This window comes from Solanum lycopersicum, chromosome 12, assembly GCF_036512215.1.
Source record: "Solanum lycopersicum chromosome 12, SLM_r2.1".
NCBI classification, from domain to species: Eukaryota; Viridiplantae; Streptophyta; class Magnoliopsida; order Solanales; family Solanaceae; genus Solanum; species Solanum lycopersicum.
This window is the reverse complement of record NC_090811.1, coordinates 54,362,988-54,385,934: the sequence shown is the minus strand read 5'-3', so window position 1 is coordinate 54,385,934 and position 22,947 is coordinate 54,362,988. Positions and strand designations below refer to the sequence as shown.

Below are 22,947 nucleotides of genomic sequence, written 5' to 3'. Positions count from 1 at the left end.
TTATGAGATTCTGCTCTAGATGTTGGATGAAGAGGTTGTGGGGGTAGGACGGAGAATTTGGATACCTCTTAATCTAGCTAGCAACCTTTTTTTCTTCCTGAATATACCCCAAAGGTATTGTGCTCTAGTGGGTAACTAGAGAAAATTAAGGGAAAGGTGTCAAATAAGTCTCGTTATTGTTTTTGGTGGCAGATTGACCATGAGGTGGTCAAATCCTCTTTAAAATGTAATTAAGTAAATATGAGACCAAATTAATATTTTTAAAACTTTCTAATCTTTTATAAAATACAAAAAAGCACACTTTTATAATTCAAACCAAATCATTTAAAAAGAATTTTTTTTTATCTTTCCTCCTATCTTCTCTCTCTTCTTTTCTTCCTCCCTTGGGGGATTGTTCTTCTTCTTCCTTAGAAATTCATAAATTCGTTGTTACTCTTTCTCTCCATTCGTTACTCTCCCTATCCAGTCCTTCATTACTCTCTCATCTTTCTGAACTGTAATCGTGTTCGACAAGAAATGGGTAAGTTATTTTTTTGAAATATTTTACAATTTTTGATGTTTTTTCTTGGATTAATGAAAAATAAAAGGTTTTGTAGATGTAAAACTTGAATAATCGACTTAGTGGTGTGTATTATTTATTTTTTTTGAAAGAAAATTAGTCAACTCAAAAAATCCTTATTTTGAGAAAATTTATATGTATTTTTATCATTTAGTGAAAGTTATTTTTTGTTGCTGTTGGTTCTTTTTGTGGCCATTTTGTTGATACGATTTTAAAAATATAGTGTTGTTCAGGCGTCCAAAATTTATTTCATTTGTTGAAATATTTAGCATATGTTGTAATATTTTAGTGATATGTTGATGCATATTCAAACAGTTATCATATGTTGTAACATCTAACTTTATATCAAAAAAATGGTCTCCTGTTGCCACATAGGATTCAAATGTTGCAATAATTTGTACATTTGTGTCAACATATGATTCATCTGTTACTACATAAGATCTATATGTTGCGACAAAAATTTTATGTGTTGCAACAGCAGGTGCATATGTGTCAACATAATGTTAATTTATGGCAACAGACTATCAATCTATTGCAACATACTGCTATTATTATTTTACAATGAATTGTAAAATCCCAATATTTTTTTACTTACCTTGTAGATGAAATGATACAAGAAGCTTTATCGATGACAACAACTCAATCTACATGTGCCCCAACAAAAAGGATATTTGTGGCAATATATGTCACAAAAAGAAGATATGTGGCACAATATGTCACAGAAAGAACATATGTGAAAATATATGTTACAGAAAAAAAATATGTGGCAACATATGTCACAGAAAAAAGATATGTGGCAACATATGTCACAGAAAGGAGATATGTGTCAACATTTTATTGTTACCTATGTGGTGTCTGTGATAACATATATAACATTTGTTGTAAAAAAATTATAAAATTATATGTATTTACCCAAACACAAAGGATATATGCGGCAATAGATGTCACACCATGAATTATAAAAAAGAATTAAAAAAATAAAATATGAAAGTACAAAAAGATCATTTTATTTCATACTTTAATTAATTTATTTTTACTAATTTTCGTTTTCTTTTCTCTCTTTCCTTTCTCTCGTTCCATTATTTCTTTATAATTCAAATTGATGTTATGTTTTCCACAACATCAGTGATAATATGTTGCGATTTTTCTTCTGCAACAAAGCGTTGCTGCCCTCATCATTGCTAGTTTGTCGTTGATATCTTCTAATATAAAATATAATAGTTATTGATATTAAATCAAGACTTTTTAGTGGTTTTTATCACTTATTTGTTTGTAGGATGATTAGGTTGTTATTCTTTTTGAAATATTATCTCAAAAAAAGTACATTTTAAGATGTACATGTTGCCATATATGACATGTCTGTTGCAATTTTTCCAACAAAACGTGCATATGTTGTCACATATATCATTTCAAAGATGACTTAATCGATAATTGAGCGATTTAGGAATGAAAAAATGTCAAATTCAATCAAATTTTAATACTTTGGACCATAATTAAGCAATACAAATATGCTATAACACTTAGAACAACAATTTACTATCATATGAAGTTAGTTGATCATTGTATGATGAACTAGTGATATGATAACCTTTGTAAAAATAATTGATAGAATTGAGAAAGGTTGTTACATTATGCTATAATTTTGTACTTAAACATGTTGTAGGACTATATATTAGTGTTACATGTTGAATTAAGTGACAATTTAATTGAATTAACCCCTCAAAGATCATTTTATGATATACATATGTTGCCACATATGACATTTTTGTTGCAATTTTTTCAACAGAACATGCATATGTTGCCACATATGTTACTTTAAGAATGGTTTTATCAATAAATTGAATGATTTATGAATGGAAAAATATCAAATTGGACCAAATTTTAGTACTTTGGGACATAATTAATCATTGAAAATATGTTATAACACTTGAAATAACGATTTATAAGGGTGTTATATAACTATCATATGTAGTTACTTGATCATTGTATGATTAACTAGGGTAAATGATAGTCTTTGTAAAAATAATTGATAGAATTGATTAAGGTTGTTGTATTTGACCATAATTTTGTACTTAGACATGTTATAGGACTATATATTAGTGTTAATGTTGAATTAGGTGACAATTTAATTGACTTAACCCCAAAAGATCATTTTATGATATACATATGTTGCCACATATGACATTTATGTTGCAATTTTTCCAACAGAACGTGCATATGTTGCCACATATGTCACTTCAAGGATGACTTAATCGATAAATTGAGCGATTTATGAATGGGAAAATGTCAACTTGGACAAAATTTTAGTACTTTAAATCATAATTAAGCAATAAAAATATGATATAACACTTGAAACAATGATTTACAAGGGTATTATATAACTATCATATGTAGTTACTTGGTCATTGTATGATGAACTAGTGGTTAATGATAGTCTTTGTAAAATAATTGATAGAATTGATGAAGGTTGTTGTATTAGACCATAATTTTGTATTTAGACATGTCATATGACTATATATTAGTGTTACATGTTGAATTAGACGACAATTTAATTGAATTAACCCTAAAAAGATCATTTTATAATATACATATGTTGTCACATATGACATTTTTGTTGCAATTTTTCCAACAGAACATGCATATGTTGCCACATATGACATTTCTGTTGCAATTTTCCCAACAAAACGTGCATATGTTGCCACATATGTCACTTCAATGATGACTTAATAGATAAATAGAGCAATTTAGGGATGAAATGTCAAATTAATTGAGCAATAAAAATATGATATAACACTTAAAACAATGGTTTACAATGGTATTATATAACTATTATGTCGATTGAGACATGCAAGTCATATATTGCTACATGTCTAGCTTATATATTGCTGCTTGTGTAAGTTATATGTTGCAACATATGTCAATTCTGTTGCTATTGAAATAACCTTTCTGTTGCTACATATGACTATAATTTGTTTCAATAGTCAATTCTTGCAACAAATAACAATCTGTTGGAAACACGAATGCAAATTATTGAAAAAATTGCAGGTGCCCAAATGATAATGAATAATTTCAAAGAACTATTAATTTTACATATTAAAACAATGGTGTGTGATCCTAATCATTTATGAAGTAATTTCAATTGAGAGCAACCAAAATATAATCCATTGATCAAATTAGTTGAATCTGATTCAAGAAGAAGAAAAGAAGAAAGAAGAAGAAAAGAAGAAAGCTCAAGGACTAGCAACCAAGACCAATAATGTACGAAAAGAAGAAGAAAAAGATAAAGAGAACGAGAAGAAAGACAAGCAAGCAAGTAAGAACGACGAAGTTGAAAGAAGAGGAAGAAAAAAAATATGACGAGAGGTGGGGGAAAACATTTTATTTCCCTTTTTGATACAACTTGCTGGTGGCTTCCCTCAATTTTAATTCCCATCAAAATTCGTTAAATTAGGTTTTAGTCAATTTACCCTTTTAACCTTTATTTAATTCAATGGACCAAACTGTCAACTTATAAACTTGAGAGCAACTCCGCAATCCTTAATTATTAATCACATAATTGTCACCTACACCCAATACTTAAGGCTTATGTCACCACCCATTTAATTTGAAACCTTGTTGTCATTTTTTTATAAAGTCCCGGATAACTAAGTCCTTAAAATGAATAGTAGCAGTAACAAGGTCCCTATTTAACTAGCTAATGTGCACAATATTCCTAAATTTGGTATGCCGTAACAAGTAACTTTCTAGTCTAAAAGATATGGTAGTGCAGAAATTTGCACGGGGACTGAGCGAGACCAGGAGAAGGTGGTGGTCCGAATGGGTTTTAGGGAGGTGGGTCACTAATGCGTTGGGATAACAAGCTAGCCATTTCTCATACACAAAACATCAATCTAATTGCTCTAGGATAAGACACAATTCCAATGATTAGACCAGGTATACCGGATTTTCTTAATCCCTAGATCAATTAGATTGCAACGATTCACACAAGACCAGAAATGAGAGCTCCTAGAACGGTTAATATTATTACCTTCCTATTTCTTTTGTTGCCTAAGGACCTCGTTAAAGTCACCTACTACACACCATAAATCAATTAACTTGTGAGAGGAAAGAGATTGAAAAATGGACTCTAGGTTATCCCACAACCATTATCTCTTAGAGTAATGGATACTAGCATAAATAATACTTAAACACCAAGGCTTGTGATCGAGGTTTTCCTGAATGATAGCATGCAACTCCTGTTCTGACTGCCTAAGACATGTCATTGTAACCCAAGCAGTGTTCGACAACAAGACCAAGCCCCCAAATCTTCATGTTGTTGGAACCTCAAAGAAATCATCAAACCCAAACTCATCATTAATTCCAACATGGCTAGTCATCCTAGTTTCCAAGAGAGTTACCATAAAGTCTTGTGAGTGCGCATAAGGTCCCTAAAAGTCCTTCTGAATGAAGGATTATTCCCCTCTCTAATGTACCAAACAACTAAATTAGTGGGATTAGTCATAGGAGTATAGAATATTGGAGGGTTCACTAACAGCGGATCACCCTTGACTTGGAAGGGATTGGGACATAGAGTTAGTGACTTTACCACATCATATTTGTCTAGGGCTGGGTTCATTGCTGGGTGGAGGTCAAAGGAGCACTTCATGAGCGAGGATGGGCACATATGGATGTATTTCTTGTCCTCCATCTCTGGAAAGATCATTAGCGCAACTATCCTGAGAGTTGAGATCTCAGAGAGGGAGCTCTTCGGAGCATCCTCTTTCATGTCTTCCCTTGTCTGCCCTACGGGCGGTTGATGAGCATCAATCGACATTGTGGGTGGGTTCTAAGTTGCATGTACCTGGAGAGGTGTTGAGACCCATGGGAAGAATAATGGGTTGTCATCTACGATCTCTTCGGGAGTGAAGAATGGAAGCTGAGTTAGAGAAGTCGCACTTATCGATGAATTGAAGTGACATGGAAAGTTCCAGAGTGGTTGCATGTTGTGAAAGAGTGTTGGTGCCACAGCTGGAGCTAGAGGGCTCAACACATTTTCCATCCAGATGTGATTTACATAGTTGTTCATTGCCATCTTCATACCTTCCATTACAAGCTGAAGAAGGAAGTTGGGATTTTGGAGAATTATCATCGTATTCACCCCGTTTATGTCCATCGTAAAGAAGACTGCTTGGTCCTTCAGTCCAAGTTCTATCCAAGATTGTGCTTGGTGGAGTGGATGCAAGGGTTGCATTGCAACTACTTGGGGGTGTTAGGCAACTTGCTGAGGGATGTGAGAGTAGTTGTTCATTGTCTGTTGAGGAGAGAGGATTTGTTGAGAGCGATGTTAAGGGTAATTTCTTTTGTTTAAGGGAAATAATGGCCTTAACATTCTTCTTAATATTAAAGAAATTATTAGGATGGAAGGAGTGAGAATTTATGTGTGATGATTGTGGATCGCTGAGGGGCGATTTATATTTCCTTTTATTGGCTAGGTTAGTAAGGGAGCTACAAGGAGAAAGATTTGGAGAAAGATTGACTTCTTCCATACTCTTGTCCACTTGGCCGTTGTTCAACGACATTTGAAAAATTTCAAACACAAGCTGTGTATTATTACTAGTAGAGTGAAGTTGAGTGTCATTCAAGAAACTATTGGTAATAGCTAATTAATAAGGGTTACTATGGGTATTTATTGCCAGCTAGAAAACTATGGGCCAAGCAGGAGTTCGGAGCCACGTTGAAGACACATGTCCTTTTTTTTTATTAGGGGGTTCTTTCGTTCGAATCGAAGCAGACAATTGCTTGCTCCGGAGCCGTTTCCACTTGGGAAAAGCTTGGATGGGGAGACGATTGATCTTCCACATCGTGATATAGAGATAGAGATAGAGAAGAGTACTTATTAGAATTGGAAGTAAGATTGTGTTTATTAAAACGAAGAGTTGTTCCAAGTAGTTACAACCACACTTTCAACAAATTTGGTTAGGAGGTAATTTTGAAAATTATTTTCAGTTAATATAAAGTACGACATAAAGACTTTGACCAACTAGCCATGAATTATGAAATCCTATTAACTGTGAAATTTGAGCATTTTTTAAAAAAAATAAAAAACTAACAATTAAAATACTAATTATAAAAATAAAATAATTTAAATAATTTATAGTTATAACAACAATATCTACATCAAATTTGTCTAAGATAGTTCACACATAATTTGAAATAATATCAATTCAAAAGATATATAAAATTTTGTTATCTTTTTAATTGTTAGTTAATAAAAACAATGACAAATATAATAAAAATAAAAATAAGATAAAATATTTAAAACATTAAAAATAATAATCATCCATTTGGATTATTTACAAATATCCAAAAGAAAAATCTATTTTTTAAAATTACCTCAACTATTTTCACTTTTTAATTTATTTAAAATTAAATATTGTAAAAACTGAGAATCTCTTATATGTCAGTTTTGCCTCTATAACCTGTTACTTCTTTAAAAAAAACATTTTTTTCTTTCACTTTATATATATGGATTGTATTTATTAAGATTTTTTTTTACCTTAAATCAATTTTCTATCATATTGTAGCACAATTTTAATACGAAAAAAAATGTTTTGTAAAATCTCTTGATTTTAAATAAATTATATAAAAAAATGTATTAACATATCATCTAATCTTATGCTATCAAATATTTCTTATGAAGTGTTGGAATTAGTAAATTACTAATATAATTTTTTATTCAAACGATATGAAATGAATAAAAAGATAACAAAATTTATGTTATTATTATGATATTATTATATCAATCCAAATAATTTTTCTTACGATAACAATGTATTTTCCTTAATTTAGCCATCCATGTAAAAGTGGTGTTGAGAGATTGGACTTTTGTTGAAATGGAAGCCCAAATAGTTTGGGCTTATTATGAAGGTAGGCCCGCTACAACACTATAAACCCTAGCATCCATTCTGAGTAATTCTCTTAGGAACCCTTGCTGGAGAGTGGAGAAAGATCTGCAGCGAAGATGGAGGCAGCAAGAAGTGTGAAAGATGTTTCCCCCCATGATTTTGTCAAGGCTTATGCCGCTCATCTCAAGCGCTCCGGAAAGGTCTATACGAATTGAATTTCGTTTTACATTCATATTTGCTTCGATTTTCTCAACTGATTTACCTCTTACATCATTGAATATAGCAATAGAAACAACGCAGAATTTGTAGCTATTTGCTGGATTGAAAGATTTTCAAATTTCAATTTTGTATACACGCTTCCTGCTAAAATATAGAAATGATATTTGTTCTTCTTCTTGTTGGATTCAATGGACCTTTGCCCCCTTTTACCCTGTTAATTTCCCTACTGGAAGTTATTTGCTCAGATCTGCCTTATTATCTACCATAAAGTACTTTGTTTTCTTGTTAATTCCAGCCACTGCAATTTAATGCATGTTTGGGCTTGTCTATTCATGCTTATTGTACCTTTGATTTTTGCAGATGGAGCTTCCTGAATGGACTGATATAGTTAAGACTGGTAAGCTAAAGGAGCTTGCCCCATATGATGCTGATTGGTACTACATCAGAGCTGGTATGTCTCATCTCCATTATCAGATGAAGGAACTTATCCATTGTTTCTAACTTTTTTTTTTTTTTTTGATGTATGGCAGCTTCCATGGCAAGGAAGATCTATTTGAGAGGAGGTATTGGTGTTGGTGGTTTCCGAAGAATCTATGGTGGAAACCAGAGGAATGGAAGCCGTCCACGTCACTTTTGCAAGAGCAGTGGTTCAGTTGCACGCCACATTCTTCAACAGTTGCAGAACATGAACATCATTGACTTTGAGCCTAAGGGGTAAGTAGTAACCTTTTGCTCTCTAATTAATGCTGAATTTGATGTGTCTCCTTATTCTGTAGTGGTTGTATGAATGAAATCCATTGATCAGTCAGAAACCTGTTTGTTTACATAACTGATGGGGTTTTCTCCTGCTTTTTCTGAGGTTGTTTGTCATGTGATATGAATATATGCGGATGCGTTAATCATTGTATGGAGCCAGCAAAATTTAAGAAAATCACGAGGAGTCTGGCTAGTCTTGCTTAGAAAAAGAGTGATTTCAGTGATAATAATTGTGCTTAAATCAATTAATAAAACTCTCTTTATTTAGGAAAGAGGTCAAAGACAATTGCAAAAAGAGTGACTGCTCCCTTTATAGTAAGACTTTGATATTTGTGAGTGATTGATTAAACAGGGAAACGATAAGAGGTTGCTGACTTTTCAATTGAAAATAACATGGCTTAAATGAATCTAGATGAAGTATTTCACCTTGTTCTGAATGGAGAGACATCCTTATTGCTAGCGAATGCTCACAACTCAACTTTATTAGCTGCATTAAGAATGAAATCGATGAATATCTAGTTATTTGTCTGTCTAATTTAAAATTCTCTCTTTATCTAGCGGAAGGAGGATCACATCCAGTGGTCAGCGGGATCTTGACCAAGTTGCCGGAAGAATTGCTGTTGCTTGTTAAGAGAGAGATGAGTTCATTCAATTTTATGAATACATGAGTTAGCTCAAACTTATTGTTTCTGTTTGGACCTAAATAGATTTAGGGTATTGTTGAATTAAATTGTGGATGTTTTGCCTTTTCAGAATTGTCTTTCTCAGTATGTCAAGTTTTGCCCTTTTAGTACCCTGAAGTGTGTATTGTGGCATATGTTGCATTCAATGCATCATTACTTCATAATTATACATAAATCCCTGAGATTCAGTGCTTGTTTACCTGATTGATAAAAATTAGAAAGCCTGGCGTGTCTATAATTGACTGAGTCAAACTTGTTTTTGGTCCAAAGTTGAGGTTATTGCTGGTGTTTTCTGTTAGGAATTTCATCATTAGTATATTATAAATATTTTGTTTGGTGTGGAACAAGGTTTATTCTGGGACTAGAGAATATAAATGTACACAAAGTATGTGGTACATAGTACTAAAATTTTGGTATAGAATTGGGTATCTTGGGTTTGATACACTTGAGCTTGGTTTTTCCGGAAACAAACACTCTACTTCCACGAGGTAGTGCTAAGATCTACGTATTCCGTAGACCTCACTTTGTGGGATTTCATTGGGTATGTTTTTGTTATAGTATTGGCCTATTGGGTAAATCCATCTAACACCTCAGTAGCCAAACGTAGGAGTCATCCTTTTTGTTTTGGATTCACTTGTTGCCTACCATATTCATTCAACAAACTTCAGCACACTACTGGGCAGGTTTTCATCTAGTAATATGACAATATATTTATCAAACTTTTTGCTATTAGACTTCAAATCCTTTTCATTTAAGACTCTAATTTTTCTCATTTTCTCTAGCACTATCCTCTAATATAAAAATGCAATTTGTGAATATGAGACTTCATTATGCAATTTAAACCAAATTTCTGCTCTGATTTTTGAGCGTATTTCTATTCTGGATCGCATGGATTTTCGACAGTGAAATTAAAAGAAGAGAACTGACTTCTTATTTGTGGCAAATTTTAGACAAGATCACATGAATTGTTAAACATGAAATTTATGTAAATACTTTGAAGCTTTACATTTAAAAATTGAGTTTTGCAAATTGTGTTTATTTGGAGTGATCGATTGGGGATATCCTTTTGTGACCAATTTGTATGTAAATTGTATGAGTTGGATTTTGTACACAATCAAATTTCAATTATCGATTTCTGATTTATATTATGTAAAGGAGAAAATATTCGCTTCTTTTGGAAACCCCAAATTCCAAGCAAAGAAGATAAATATTACTTTTATTGTCCCAATTAAATATCTCTCATTTTTTTTTAAATCCTTAACAAAAAAGAGGAATATTTTTGTTCTATCTTTTGAAAAGGATCCCTAATTTTTTTCAAGGCTTTCAATTTTTGAAACTTACGGTCCAACTAGTTTGGATAAATTGTTTTTTTTTCTCTCTTTAAATATATTCACAAGGCAGAGTGCCTAGTTTATGAAAATTTTAAATATGGTTGAGGCCCAACCTACAATAGTTAGGTGAGGATCCACTCAATTTTGATACTTGGATTTGTGAGTTCCACTTTAACAACATGGGGGTGTACATAGGTCGGGTTGATTTGATTTTTTATTTAAAAATCTAAGTTAATTATGTCGGTTTATCAAATTTAAAAATTAAATTAAACCATATGAAGTTGGTTTTTTTTTTGGTTACGGTATTAGTCGGTTCTTTCGGCTTTTTTCGATTTTTAGCTTTTTTTGATTTTTTTACAAGTATATCGTATTTGAAAAAGCAATAAATATTCTTTCACTTATCTGTGTGATAAACTAAATTTAAAATATGTTAAAGTGAATAGAAATTTTTGAATATACTATCAAATTCACATGAGTATAAAATATTTTTTTTGAAATATCACCGTTCATTACGCTAAACTAATAAGATTAAATGTTAGATGCAAACTAAAAACAAAACAAACTTATAAAGTAAATTGTTAACTTCGAATTTGAAAAACTATAACAATATAATTATAACTTTCGATCTTAACACAAAATAAAATATGTACAATTTTTACAAGTCCAAATTTGAAATAAAATCGATAAATATTGTAAACTATAAACTAACTTAAAATATATTAACAAAGTAGATTATAAATAATATTTCTTAGTTATAAATGAAATAAAATTATATATATATATATACACACACACACATTGAAAACTATAAACTAACTAAAAATATATTAGCAAAGTACACTATAAATAATATTTTTTAGCTATAGATAATATATATATCACCAAAGTAGATTATATGTAAATAATATTTCTCTCTCTCTCTATATATATATACATATATATATATATATGTATATATATATATATTTATATATATATATTTATATATATGTATATGTATATGTATATATATTTATATATATATATATGTATATGTATATGTATATATATATATATATATATATATATATATATATATATATATATATATATATATATATATATATATATATATATATATTTCAATTTGATTCTATTTTTTAATACCAAACCAAACTAAAAGTAGTTGATTTTTTTTTCAATCGCCAAAACAGTCAAACCAAATCGCAAGTTTTTTTTTGGTTTGATTTGGTTCGTCGGGTCAGTTTGACTTAATGATTCGGTTTTACACCCCTAACCACACACTCTCTCACCTCATTTTTTCATATTACTACCTTTCCCCCCCTCATAATATGATTATCTCTAACCCTACTTCATTTTACTCTTCATTCTCTATATTTGGAGAGTAAAATAGAGAATTGTCCTCTCCAACTACTCTCTATTTTACTGTCATGATCGAATTCTAGACCCCAGATGAGACCGCCGTCGTTGATCTCTCAGAGGACGCAGACAAGCCTACACACGTCATCGTTACTTCACCTAGGTTAATTTTTAACTGAAAATTTGAACTTTTTGTTTAATTAGACTTTATAGTGAGAAACATTCAATTCATATAAGCGTTCACAACAGCCATCTAATACCAAGATAATCAAATGAAAGACATAGTCAATATCTGTATGATATATAGAGTTGCCAAAATGGCACCAATACAATATCTGAAGATAACTGGGAAAGAAACACTATTGGAACATACTCCACTAGCTAATGTCTACATCTAATGCTAGAATAAAATAGTAAGCATCCTCGAAAGCATGAGGACCTACCAAATTCGGATGAAAGCTCCACATCCAGATAACTTCAACATTGATTCATATGTTCTAGCGTCCAGCTGTACCTGCACCTAAAAGTAAAGAGTTGTATGCGATTAGTACACACTTGTACTAAGTATGTATATATGCAAATACACACCAAAGACATGCATGATTAAGAAGAGCTCTCTCCTAACAAATGAATGATGGAAAGTCAAGTCAGTGGACTTGCCAAAATCGGATTAGGAAAGTCATGCTATGAGAGTAACATGCATCATCATACGTAACATATTGCACACAACACATAATATATTGCTCATTAGCACATAACATATTTCATATCATTGGTCCATATGCCATGAGACCTTGGAATCATGGACTTGACATTAGGACTTCACAAAATGAGGGCTCAACATATGGGACCTCAACTAGGGAGCCTTCTTAAGCAAACACAGAGTCTGCTTCATTCATTCATACGTACCTCATTTTCATTCGTTCGTAAGCTAGTGTAAACACCCGCCATATCTAGTTAGTAGTTTAAGACTTTCATCGAGTTCGCTATGCAATGACCAAGAATGACCTAGTGTGATTACTTAAGTCTCTAGCTCACTTCTTGATTATTCTATCCTAACACCTTTGGTATCGTTCATTTCATTATGTGCATTACTTGAGGCTGACCTCATTCTTTCTTTGGGAACTTGAACCTTAACCGACATAGATTAGTTGAGCGTCATGAAATCCAGTGTTTAACCCCACACCGAGAAGAGGTGGAATTACCGGCCAAAGTGAACCAAAACATGCTATTATATATAGGGAATCGAACCCTTCTAGAACCTATATTGACAATATATGGTCAAATACTAGGAGATATAAGGAGACTCATACCCGTCTGGACGGACAATCTCATCTTATGAGAATTACACGAACGTCTGCCTTTCGGAAGAAGGAATTACAACTCATAGCTAGCCTATCAGTGCTCAGTATAAAGTTCCATTCCATTTATCTCATACATCATAGAAGCTGTCTTCTAGCATGAGGGCATCATAGCTCATTAGATGATTTCTCATCTCATCATTAGTATTAAGTATGCATTAGCTTCAATACTTTCATTAGAGTGTTCATAGAGACTGGTCTCTTCATTAACTTTACACTCTCATAGGTGAGTACATCTTGGTAAAATTTACTTAGGCTCATTTGAGATTTCTCTCACCTTTCGCATTAGCCTCTTATCATATTGTCAGCACATTCTTTAACTTTAGCATATTTACTCTTCATAATTACTCACCACTTTACGTGAATGTTCATTTCATCGTATGCCAATGCACTTGGCCCTTTAGTGTGTGTCACACTCTTACTCAACCCCTCTGGGGTTTCATTATCTCATCACATAACATCTTAGGTTCACTTACTTTTAAATGTATGTTAGACTTATGAGTCCACACATACATGCCATGGGGCTTCATTTTCATAGTTTGTCTAAGTGATTCTCATTTACCCAAGATTATATGGTACAAGACTTAAGCATCTTGTAAATATGCCAAGATATTGATTTCGATCTTTAGAGGCAGCATTCATTAAATATATATTTACGTATGACTTATGTGTTAATACGAAATTGGGTAAGGGAACCTGATTTCGAATCCCTTGAGTAAAACTTAATCTTGTAGTAAACTTTATAATTTTATTTTTCAGATTTGGAGGACCCTAGTTCGATCCCCATCACTCCCATAATATTTTCCTTTCTTTTCCTCCTCTCCTTTTCGTTTAAGGCAAGGAGGTTGTGGGATCAATCCCCCACAAGCTCATTTTTTTTAAAAATATATCTCTTAACTTTCTTACCTATCCAAGAGGTTGTGGGTTCAATCCCCAGTAACCTCATTTTATTTTTCTCCTTTATTTTTTTCTCCTAACTCTCTCATCTATTCAAGAGGTTGTGGGTTCAATCCCCACTCTCCACATTTATTTTTCCTTTCATTTTCTCATGAAATTTTTATGTAGTTTACATTTTGTGAGGTCTTGGGTTCAATTCCCAATGACCTCACAATTTTTATTTTTTTTAAACATAGTTATTTATTCAATTCTTGGCCGAGACCACCAATTTCCAGCTTGGTCTCTTCCAATCCATTTTTTCTCATTCTTATGTTGATTTTTGTAGTATTTTGAGTGACATTCAGTTAGCCACCTTAATCTTATATGAACATCACATTTTAAACATTTTTATACACGCGAAACACAACATTTTAACATACAAATTTCAAGCAGCAAACATAGTAATGTTTCAGCACACACATGCTCAAAACAGTCAACTTAATATACTTTTTCGCAATATATTTTTCATCCCTTACATGATGACCGAATACACATTCAACACATAATCACAAGCAGACCTAAAATTATCTACCATGAGACATACGAACACAAGCTTTGAATCTTTGAAAGGATCTAATGACAGGGGCATGCAACGAGGACAACCTTAGTTTTTCAAATACGATTAACCTAAACCTTAAGGGTGGGAAAGGTACCAAGAGAGAAGAAAACCCATACCTGAAGTTGTTCAAAAGTGATTCAATGTGCTGCCTATTTCCCCACTAAGCCAACGTCTCACCACCGAAACCACAAGCAAAATCCGTCGAGAAATTGATTTTTACTTTTCATTTTTAAGCTTGTTTTGCCTTTGAGTTTTTAGCTTTCAAGTTCTTAATGAACTTTTGCATTTATGTTCTGCTCCTGTTCTTTTGGTTGATGGTAGATCGTGAAGTGATAGAAAGAAGTGGTGAGAAACGTGTGAGTGTGTTGGCTTAGGATTAGGAGATTACGGAGAGACTTAGTCAAATTAAGATTTATTTTAATTATTTTAATTAATAAATAAAAATATGATTTTTTTCTTTTTTCTTAAATCAACAATTTAGTATTAATTAATTAAATTAATCCACTATATAAAATAAATCAAATTAAATCATTGCTCCCTCCTAGGGTCGAATTTGGGTGGAGCAAGATTTCGCTCAAAGGGTCAATTTCGGCCCTTTCTACCCAAATTGCCCCTCCGCCATATTAATTAATTATTTATTTAGGCTAATTACAATTCTACCTTTAGTCTGGAAAAAGACCATTTTACCCCTAGACCATCCAAACTTAAGATTATCCCTTTTTAAGTTCGGTTAAGACTCATCCGGGTAGATCTTCATATTCGGGTGCCCTACATGGCTGGAACCAACCTTTCCTAGCTCAACTAATTCACCATGTTGGTTGGCTTGGCTGTTGCAAGGGTTCAGAGGTCTAGTTCTACGCGCATCGATCCGTGTGAACCCAATCTAATTGTAGGCATTCTAGATACATTAAACATTACTTAGCATATCCATTTTAGGGTTGTTATAATATCCCCCCCCTTAGGAACATTCGTCACCGAATGACGCTTCTGATAATCTAGCACAACGCCAGTCATATCATAACATAGGTACTATAAACAGTCAAGCAATAACAACCAGTATAGAGGAGATAAGGAACTTAGACTTAAGAGTAGAAAGTCTAACCTCAAGAGCTGAAAAGATGAGGGTAGCGGGATCTCATATCATCCTCGGCCTCCCACGTAGCACCCTCAACAAGATGATTCCTCCACAATACCTTCAGTGTGGCAATCTCATTGTTCCTCAACCGTTTGATTTGTCTGTCTAAAATCTCAGTAGGTACCTCGTCATAGGACAAGTCTTCATCAACCCCCAAGCCTTCAACAGGCAAAATCGATGCTGGATCACCAAGACACTTCTTTAACATAGAGACATGAAAGACTGGATGAATAGAAGCTAGCTCCCCAGGCAACGCCAACTCGTAGGCCACCTCACCGACACGCTGTAGGATCTCATATGGCCAAACGTACCTGATACACTCAAATTTACTTCTCGAAAAAAACTATAAGCGGTCGTATCAAGTAAAGAACCCAACTATGAGGTTGGGGTCGATCCTACGAGGAAAATGATTTAGACTTAAATTTAACCTATTATTACTTCTATTTAGTCAAGTCCTTTCCGAAAACAAGTAACAAACAAGGGTTTTTAAGTTATAAATGTTAATTAGCTATTTCTAAATAAAAAAGTGACAGGTTTAAAGATTTGATTTTTATCAAGTAATGAGAGTAACTAGGGCTTAAGTGTTCCCCACAAGTTCATAACAGGTAATTCTAGCTATAACAATCCTTTCCTAGTATCTTGCATGCAAAGTGGCAAGTTATGTATCCTTAATTCCTTGGTCCAGCAACTAGGAAATTTTACTCCGCATCTTGGTTCGGCTACGCGTGTATGCTTTACTAAACCTTACCTTTACCTTATATTAAGCATCATAACCGATGTTTGGCTTAGTTGTTACTTCGCACCAATCGATACTAGCCTATTAGATAGTGTATACTAAATCTATGTTAATAATTCTTTTCTTATTATTTACCTCTTTGGTCCGGCAAGTAGCAACAAGACGAGTTCTAACGCGTGCACTCGTTAAAAAAACTTCTAAAAATACCCAAGAGTCTAATCTCAAAAATGAGGTTTTTACAAGTATTTATAATAAAAGAGTCCTAACAAAAGAGGGAAATCTATTTAAGGAAAATCTGCCCAAAAACCGCGTCTGAGTCGACGACCTAGATGACAGATCGTCGAGGGCACGACGGACCGTCGTGGTCCTCCGTCGTTCCACACTAGCTTCTTTTCAAGAGGGTATTGGGGCTACTTTCTGTTGACGATGACAGATGTGCGGGACAGTCTGTCGTGGAGATGACGGTCCGTCGAGAGCCTCCGTAGACCCACACTTAGTCCGATATTCATTCAACATCTTTTCCTTAATACGAAGATGGACACCTACGGACCATCGAGGGGTCGAAGGACTGTCAAAGGCTTCGTAGGTAGTCACTTTTGCAGTTTCAGCACAATTCTTCCGCGTTTTCATTCTGGACAAATTTTCTACAAACAAAGATAAAAGTACGTTAAAACTAATACAAAAAGGCTTTAGACACACATCAAACTTAAGAAAAAAACATTGAAAGTACCGTGAAACCACGGTACATCAACACCCTCAACTTAAATTCGTTGTTTGTCCTCAAGCGACGCCCTATGACTCACCACAAAATCTTTGTACAAGAGAATCCTTATTTTAGCTTTCTCAATAATCTGGCTATCAATCTCGATTATTTTTATTATGTTTAGTGCATGCTATAACTATTAGGCTTGCTTATGCGGATCAGACCATGACACAGACTCACCACAAATCGACACCTATCCTCTTTGATCTCTCACTAAGGTACCAATTTTCTGGTATTGCAACTAGTGTCCTTACTTCAAAACAAGATCCTCCTTTTTCACACAGTGATTTCAGTTTGAGTATAAGGATTATTTTTCAACACTCACTCTCAGAACAATTTCACACCTCATTTATACTTATTTCCATAGGCTTGCTCTTATTTTCACTACTTTAAGTTCACTATAATAGACTCTTAGGATCACGATAGGAATTTTTTTATCTTGTAACTTAGGCTCGGGTCAAGTAGGGTACATTTAGATGTATTTTAGTGACTTATTTCCCTCCTTGACATAATGGCTAAGCGTCCTACCTTTTCATCGTTTTATCGTTTTATTTCACCCTATTTCTTAATTTTCTTGTATTCTTTCACCTTGCTATTCTCCCTTCTTTATTATTTTGTGTAAGCCACTATTTTATTTTCTTGCTTGTATTTTCACATTTTCAATTTTTTTTACTTTTCTTTCAACTTTTTCTTGAGTCACTTTTCTTTTGTTATTTCTCTCTCTTTGTTTTTTCAACCCCACTTTCCGGAGCATTCCTCATAATAGCCACCCTCAACTCATGGCTTTGCCACGAATCATGGTACACAATACCCAAAGTTGGGTCAGGGCCATGAAAAGGTTGTTTTCTGCATCAGCCACTCTCAACTTATGCTTTTGGCATAAGCTGAGGTGCACATGTCCAAGGAGGGACCACGTCCAACACTTTGTTCTAAAAAAAGATCAGTTGGGGTGAAAAAGAAAGGTCTATTTTAAGCTCAAATCATTTGGATCAAGAAGGGATAATTTCATTCGGTTTTCTGTTATTTAGGCTAAAGATTGACTATATTGAACAAGGGACTATGATCCTTTCCTAATTGTCTATTACAACTTACATTTAGTAGAACTAACCAGGCTAGTTCTAGCTCAGTACCAATGGTGGAATATTCAAATTTTCCTCACACTCACTTGACATCTCATTACTCTACCAAATTATCAGAAACCTAGTTTGAGTTTTAGATTTAGGGTCACACAGTGGTGTCTCTCTATGTCATGCTTAGAGCCACACATTTATCAGTTGCTGTGCTTAGTTATTCAACATTTTCTTTAAATCAGGATATCATTTTGTCTAGCCATCATGCTTCAGAGTCCATTTCTATACTATGTACTAAAGATACCAACATGCCGGTTCAACAATAAAGTAACCAGTCTCTTGGGAAAAAAGAACATCTGCAAGAAAACCCCAAGAGAGGATCGTGAGTTGGGCTACTTAGATTTCACCCTAGCACTCACTTTCCATTTACCACACTCCAAACCAAAAAACATGCAATTGTCCCCAATGCATAAAACTATATAAGACAGAGTGGTAGGTGAAGCAAACCCGAGGCACAAAGCGTCGGTGATCAAGAAGCTGGCGGGTCTGGTTTCCCAAAACCCGCTTCTTCTTAAATAGGGATTCCATCAGTAGTGTCCTCAGCTATGACAAAACCATCAGTGTTGCTCCTCTCAGCGTCTACAACCCTTGAACTAGGTGCCCAGCAGCCACCTCGATAACCCTCAACTAGCGGGCCTCCTTATCAATCAGTGAGGCTCTCCTCGTAGCCTCCAACTCATGACGCTCCATCTTCTTAGCCTGGGACTCATCCTCATATTTAGTTCGGTGCCTCTTGCAATGCTCTCGTGGTGGAGGTGGTGTCACATCAGTAATGGAAAATAGGGCAACCATCATGGTGTCCTCAGCAGGCTCTGCAGAAGGGGCCTCAAACTCAGGCACCCGAGCCTCTAGTATAGTGTCCAATTCGGCTCTCAGATACTTCACAGCAGCCGTGAGAGTCGTAACATCCACTATAGGGGCTGGCTGAGCGAGAACCCACAACTCAAATGCGTCCAAACGCTGGTGGAACTCCATGATCTTCCGCTCACTGTGTTGGGCAATCTTCCTCTCTGTATGCTCTTTTGCCTCAGCAATGGACCTCTGCATCCAAGGCTAGATGTGATGCAGAAGTGTGGCCATTTGGGCCTCTAGTTTCTGGACCCTAGCAAGCGGGACAAGTGTAGTAGATGAGATAGAGCGGGAGGATCTCGGAGCGGTGCTACCACCCAGTATAGACTCGACCGGAGTGGTGTCGGTAGGCTCAGATGTAGCCGGATTATCCCCTTGGGCCTGCTCTACCGTGGCTTCCAGGTTCTCACCTAGCGGTTGCACCTTTATATGGGGGCCTCTGTACGGATCCAATTCATTGGCCTTATCCCGGATTAGATCGATATAAACCTAGCCAGGCAGGGTCTTGATCATATCAATGTGCCACACGGGCACTCCTGCAGACCTGCACAATGCAAAAACCATGCACGGGAATGTGTAAGTAGTAGTGGCCTTACAGGCCCTCTCGTGCATCACCGCATGTAATAGTCATGCGAAGTCCACCTTAAACCTCGCAATCATGGCATCCATCAGCACTGCACGTTCCCAGGTGACAATAGTATCAGCAGTAGTGGGGGAAAGGCATTGTCGGACAAATAGCCATAGGAACTTGGCTGTGAAAGTGAGGTTGGCCTTGTTGATACTCCCCTTGGGCTCCCGCACCCAATCTACAGCCTCACCATCTACGTAGAGGTACTGTGCAATCCACCGCTTGGTGGTCTCTCTCACCTCTGGCTCACACTGGAACCGACCATCTTTAATCAATTTCCAATGATAGTCAAATTCGACGGTGAGAGGATTCCAGGTGGCATCAATATCCGCGCCATAGAGAAATCTGCGGATGGCCTGCAAGGAAATGTCAACCGGCTTACCGCGGACTCGAACATACTCCAATGGTGCATGCTTGGCGGGGGCTGCCCTCCTGTCCAGCTGAGATCGGAGATTCGCCGCATAGGAGGTGTAGAACTCTCTGACCATCTTTTCACTATAGCAGCCTACATCTAGAGCCGTCCACTCTAGCTGATGTCGAGTGAATAACTCATGAATGACCGGTATGGTGGGAAGACTCCCCGTGAGAACCCGCCGCTCAAGTGTCAGGGTCTGGGTCATGACCCCCTTGTCATTGGGCATCTTGGCATTTGTGTAGATTTGGTACTGCACCTCGACACACCACTGGTTGGGCTGATCAGCAACCGCAACGAGGACTCCAGTCTGGGTTGCTGTGGTAGAGTCAATAGCAGCCTCATAAGACGAGGCAGAAGCAGAATCCTTTTCCCATTCTAAAGCCTCTACAGAGCTGGAAGCTTCCTTATAATTGGATGCCTTGACGGAGCCAGATGCTCCCTCGGACTGTGCATCCGACCTAGAAGGTGTACCGATCAGTATGCACTTCTCGTCAGACTGGGAGGCAGTGACTACGCAGGGCGCCACCCTCGTGGGCATGGCTCTAGTGGGGTGGGCAGCATGGGTAGGAGTGCAGGTGCCTGGTGGCACGTACTTTGGGTCATGTCATCATCTGAGCCTATGATAAGCCGATTTGATGAGGCGACTTACTTGGAACACCCTCGTGAGTAGATACAATCGTGTTTAGGTGCCACTTTTACCTATAGAGAGAAGTAGCTAGTGCCAGTGGAAACAACAAAACATAGAAAAGGAATGACAGTGCATAAGTACTGAGTGGAGGACGGACGCATCGATGTTCCATCAAAGGCACGACGGTCCGTCATTGGGTACGTTAAGGGACACTTAGAAACATTTTTTAAAACACCAAAAATAAAGATTCTGACAGTGTCGACGGTTGTGCAGGACGGACCGTCGAAGGCACAAGTGTCCATCACGGGACACTTAGAAGAAATTATAAAAGCATCAGAAACAAAGGTTCTGAAACCATCGATGGACACTTGATTAATTTTATAAAAATTCAGAAGCAAAGTTTCTAACACCGTCGACGGTTGTGCAGGACGGACCGTCGAAGGGACGACGGTCCGTCTTAAGGGTCTGTCGACGGATACTTAGAGGAAACTCTGTAAGTTGGGGTTGACGGACCCCAACGGTGGTCCATCGCGGAACCTACGGTCCGTCGATAGGGTCTCGTACTGACCTTCACGGAGCACAGTTTTGCAGCTAATTTGGTACCCTTTCATACTAATTTAAAGTATTCTTAGAAGCCTAAGTTTACTAAACATTTACCCAACATCCCATAATTCGTAGGGCATGAATTTTCCTAGTTTTAACATGTATTTTTGACAACCTATCAAACCCTAGGTCAGGTTCACAATCATGCAAACACACGCTATTTTTAAAAAAAATACACCCTATCCAGTATCAGTGTTCTAAGGGACTTAGGACTTTTGTGTGTAAGTTTTAGCATGCAAAATGGTCCAAAATTAAGTACCCAAAGAGTTAGGCATCATGGTAATCAGGAATATTAATAAAATTTAATCTTGCAACTCAGAAAACATACTGACAACTGTAGTAGAGGAGAAAGAGTATGAACACTAGTAGTTGAACAGCAACAACAACCACCACAAACACCGACCGGCAAAGGAATTGAAGAAAATGAGAGATTTTGGGAGAGAATGGATCTTGTGAAAGTGGGGGAAGTGTGGGAATCTGATGACATAATGGGAGTGAATGGGTCAGGAAGTGCGGAAAATGAGAGGAAATAGGGCGGGAAACAGTTATGGGGGTTATGTGAAGGGGTGCGTAATTGAAGAGTTTAAAAACTTTTAATATGTAGCCGGATAGGTTGGGTCGGGTTGGTGGGTAAGGGATCGACGATTGCCTGTTGACGGACCGTAAGCCGGTCGATGGTCCGTCGACCCCTCTGTCGACAGTGACCTAACTTAGAAAAATTTAAAGAACATACCTGGGCATGACAGATCTTACCGACGGTCCGTCTAAGGGACCACGGTCCGTTGATAGGTCTGTCGATGGGTGCCTTAGACCAATTTTCTGTAGATTTCTGGTGATTTGGTCCCTGCACATTTAACACCATTAAGCTAATCTTTTTGTGGACACTTTTTGGATCGGACCCTACTCTACGCTCTAGCCAACACTTCTAAAGAAAAATAAAGGAACATTTAGACATGACATAAGTAATAAAAGCAAAAATAATGTAACTATGCCTAGAAAATCATGAAAAACCTATAGTTGGCTAGAGGATACATATTGGTTTCCTCCCAATCAGCGCTTGATTTAACGTCGCGGCACGACAAAGGACTCTTGATTACTCAGACTTTATCAAGATGGTATGTCTCAATAACTTCCTTCGCTGTTTCAGCATGCCCTATATAGATTTTGATTCGCCGCCCGTTCACCTTGAACCTCACACCCCCTTGTTCTCCAACTCAACTGCACAATGAGGAAATAGTTGGGTGATCAAATAGGGACCAGTCCATTTGAACTTGAGTTTTCCCAGAAACAAACGCTACCTAAAATTGAATAAAAGCACCAAATCCCCAACCAAAAAATTGCGCTTCTCAATCTTTTGGTCATGGTACTTCTTCATCTTTTCTTTGTAGAGGGCTGAACTTTCATATGCCTTCA

The 22,947-nt window shown here is 36.0% G+C and overlaps 2 protein-coding genes across 2 annotated transcripts; one reads left to right on the top strand and one right to left on the bottom strand.

The window, feature by feature from the left end:
• Positions 1-7,409: 7,409 nt before the first annotated feature.
• Positions 7,410-9,276, top strand: LOC101268656 (small ribosomal subunit protein eS19x). The gene is made up of 4 exons (XM_004252216.5): positions 7,410-7,643; positions 8,023-8,113; positions 8,193-8,376; positions 8,977-9,276. The coding sequence occupies exons 1-4, from the start codon at positions 7,560-7,562 to the stop codon at positions 9,047-9,049; spliced, it is 432 nt and encodes a 143-aa protein (XP_004252264.1). The 5' UTR covers positions 7,410-7,559; the 3' UTR covers positions 9,050-9,276.
• Positions 9,277-15,750: 6,474 nt separating this feature from the next.
• Positions 15,751-18,777, bottom strand: LOC138340436 (uncharacterized). Its single transcript, XM_069292162.1, has 3 exons — positions 18,771-18,777; positions 17,069-17,162; positions 15,751-16,093 (listed from the first exon to the last, which is right to left on the bottom strand). The coding sequence occupies exons 1-3, from the start codon at positions 18,775-18,777 to the stop codon at positions 15,751-15,753; spliced, it is 444 nt and encodes a 147-aa protein (XP_069148263.1).
• Positions 18,778-22,947: the final 4,170 nt, after the last annotated feature.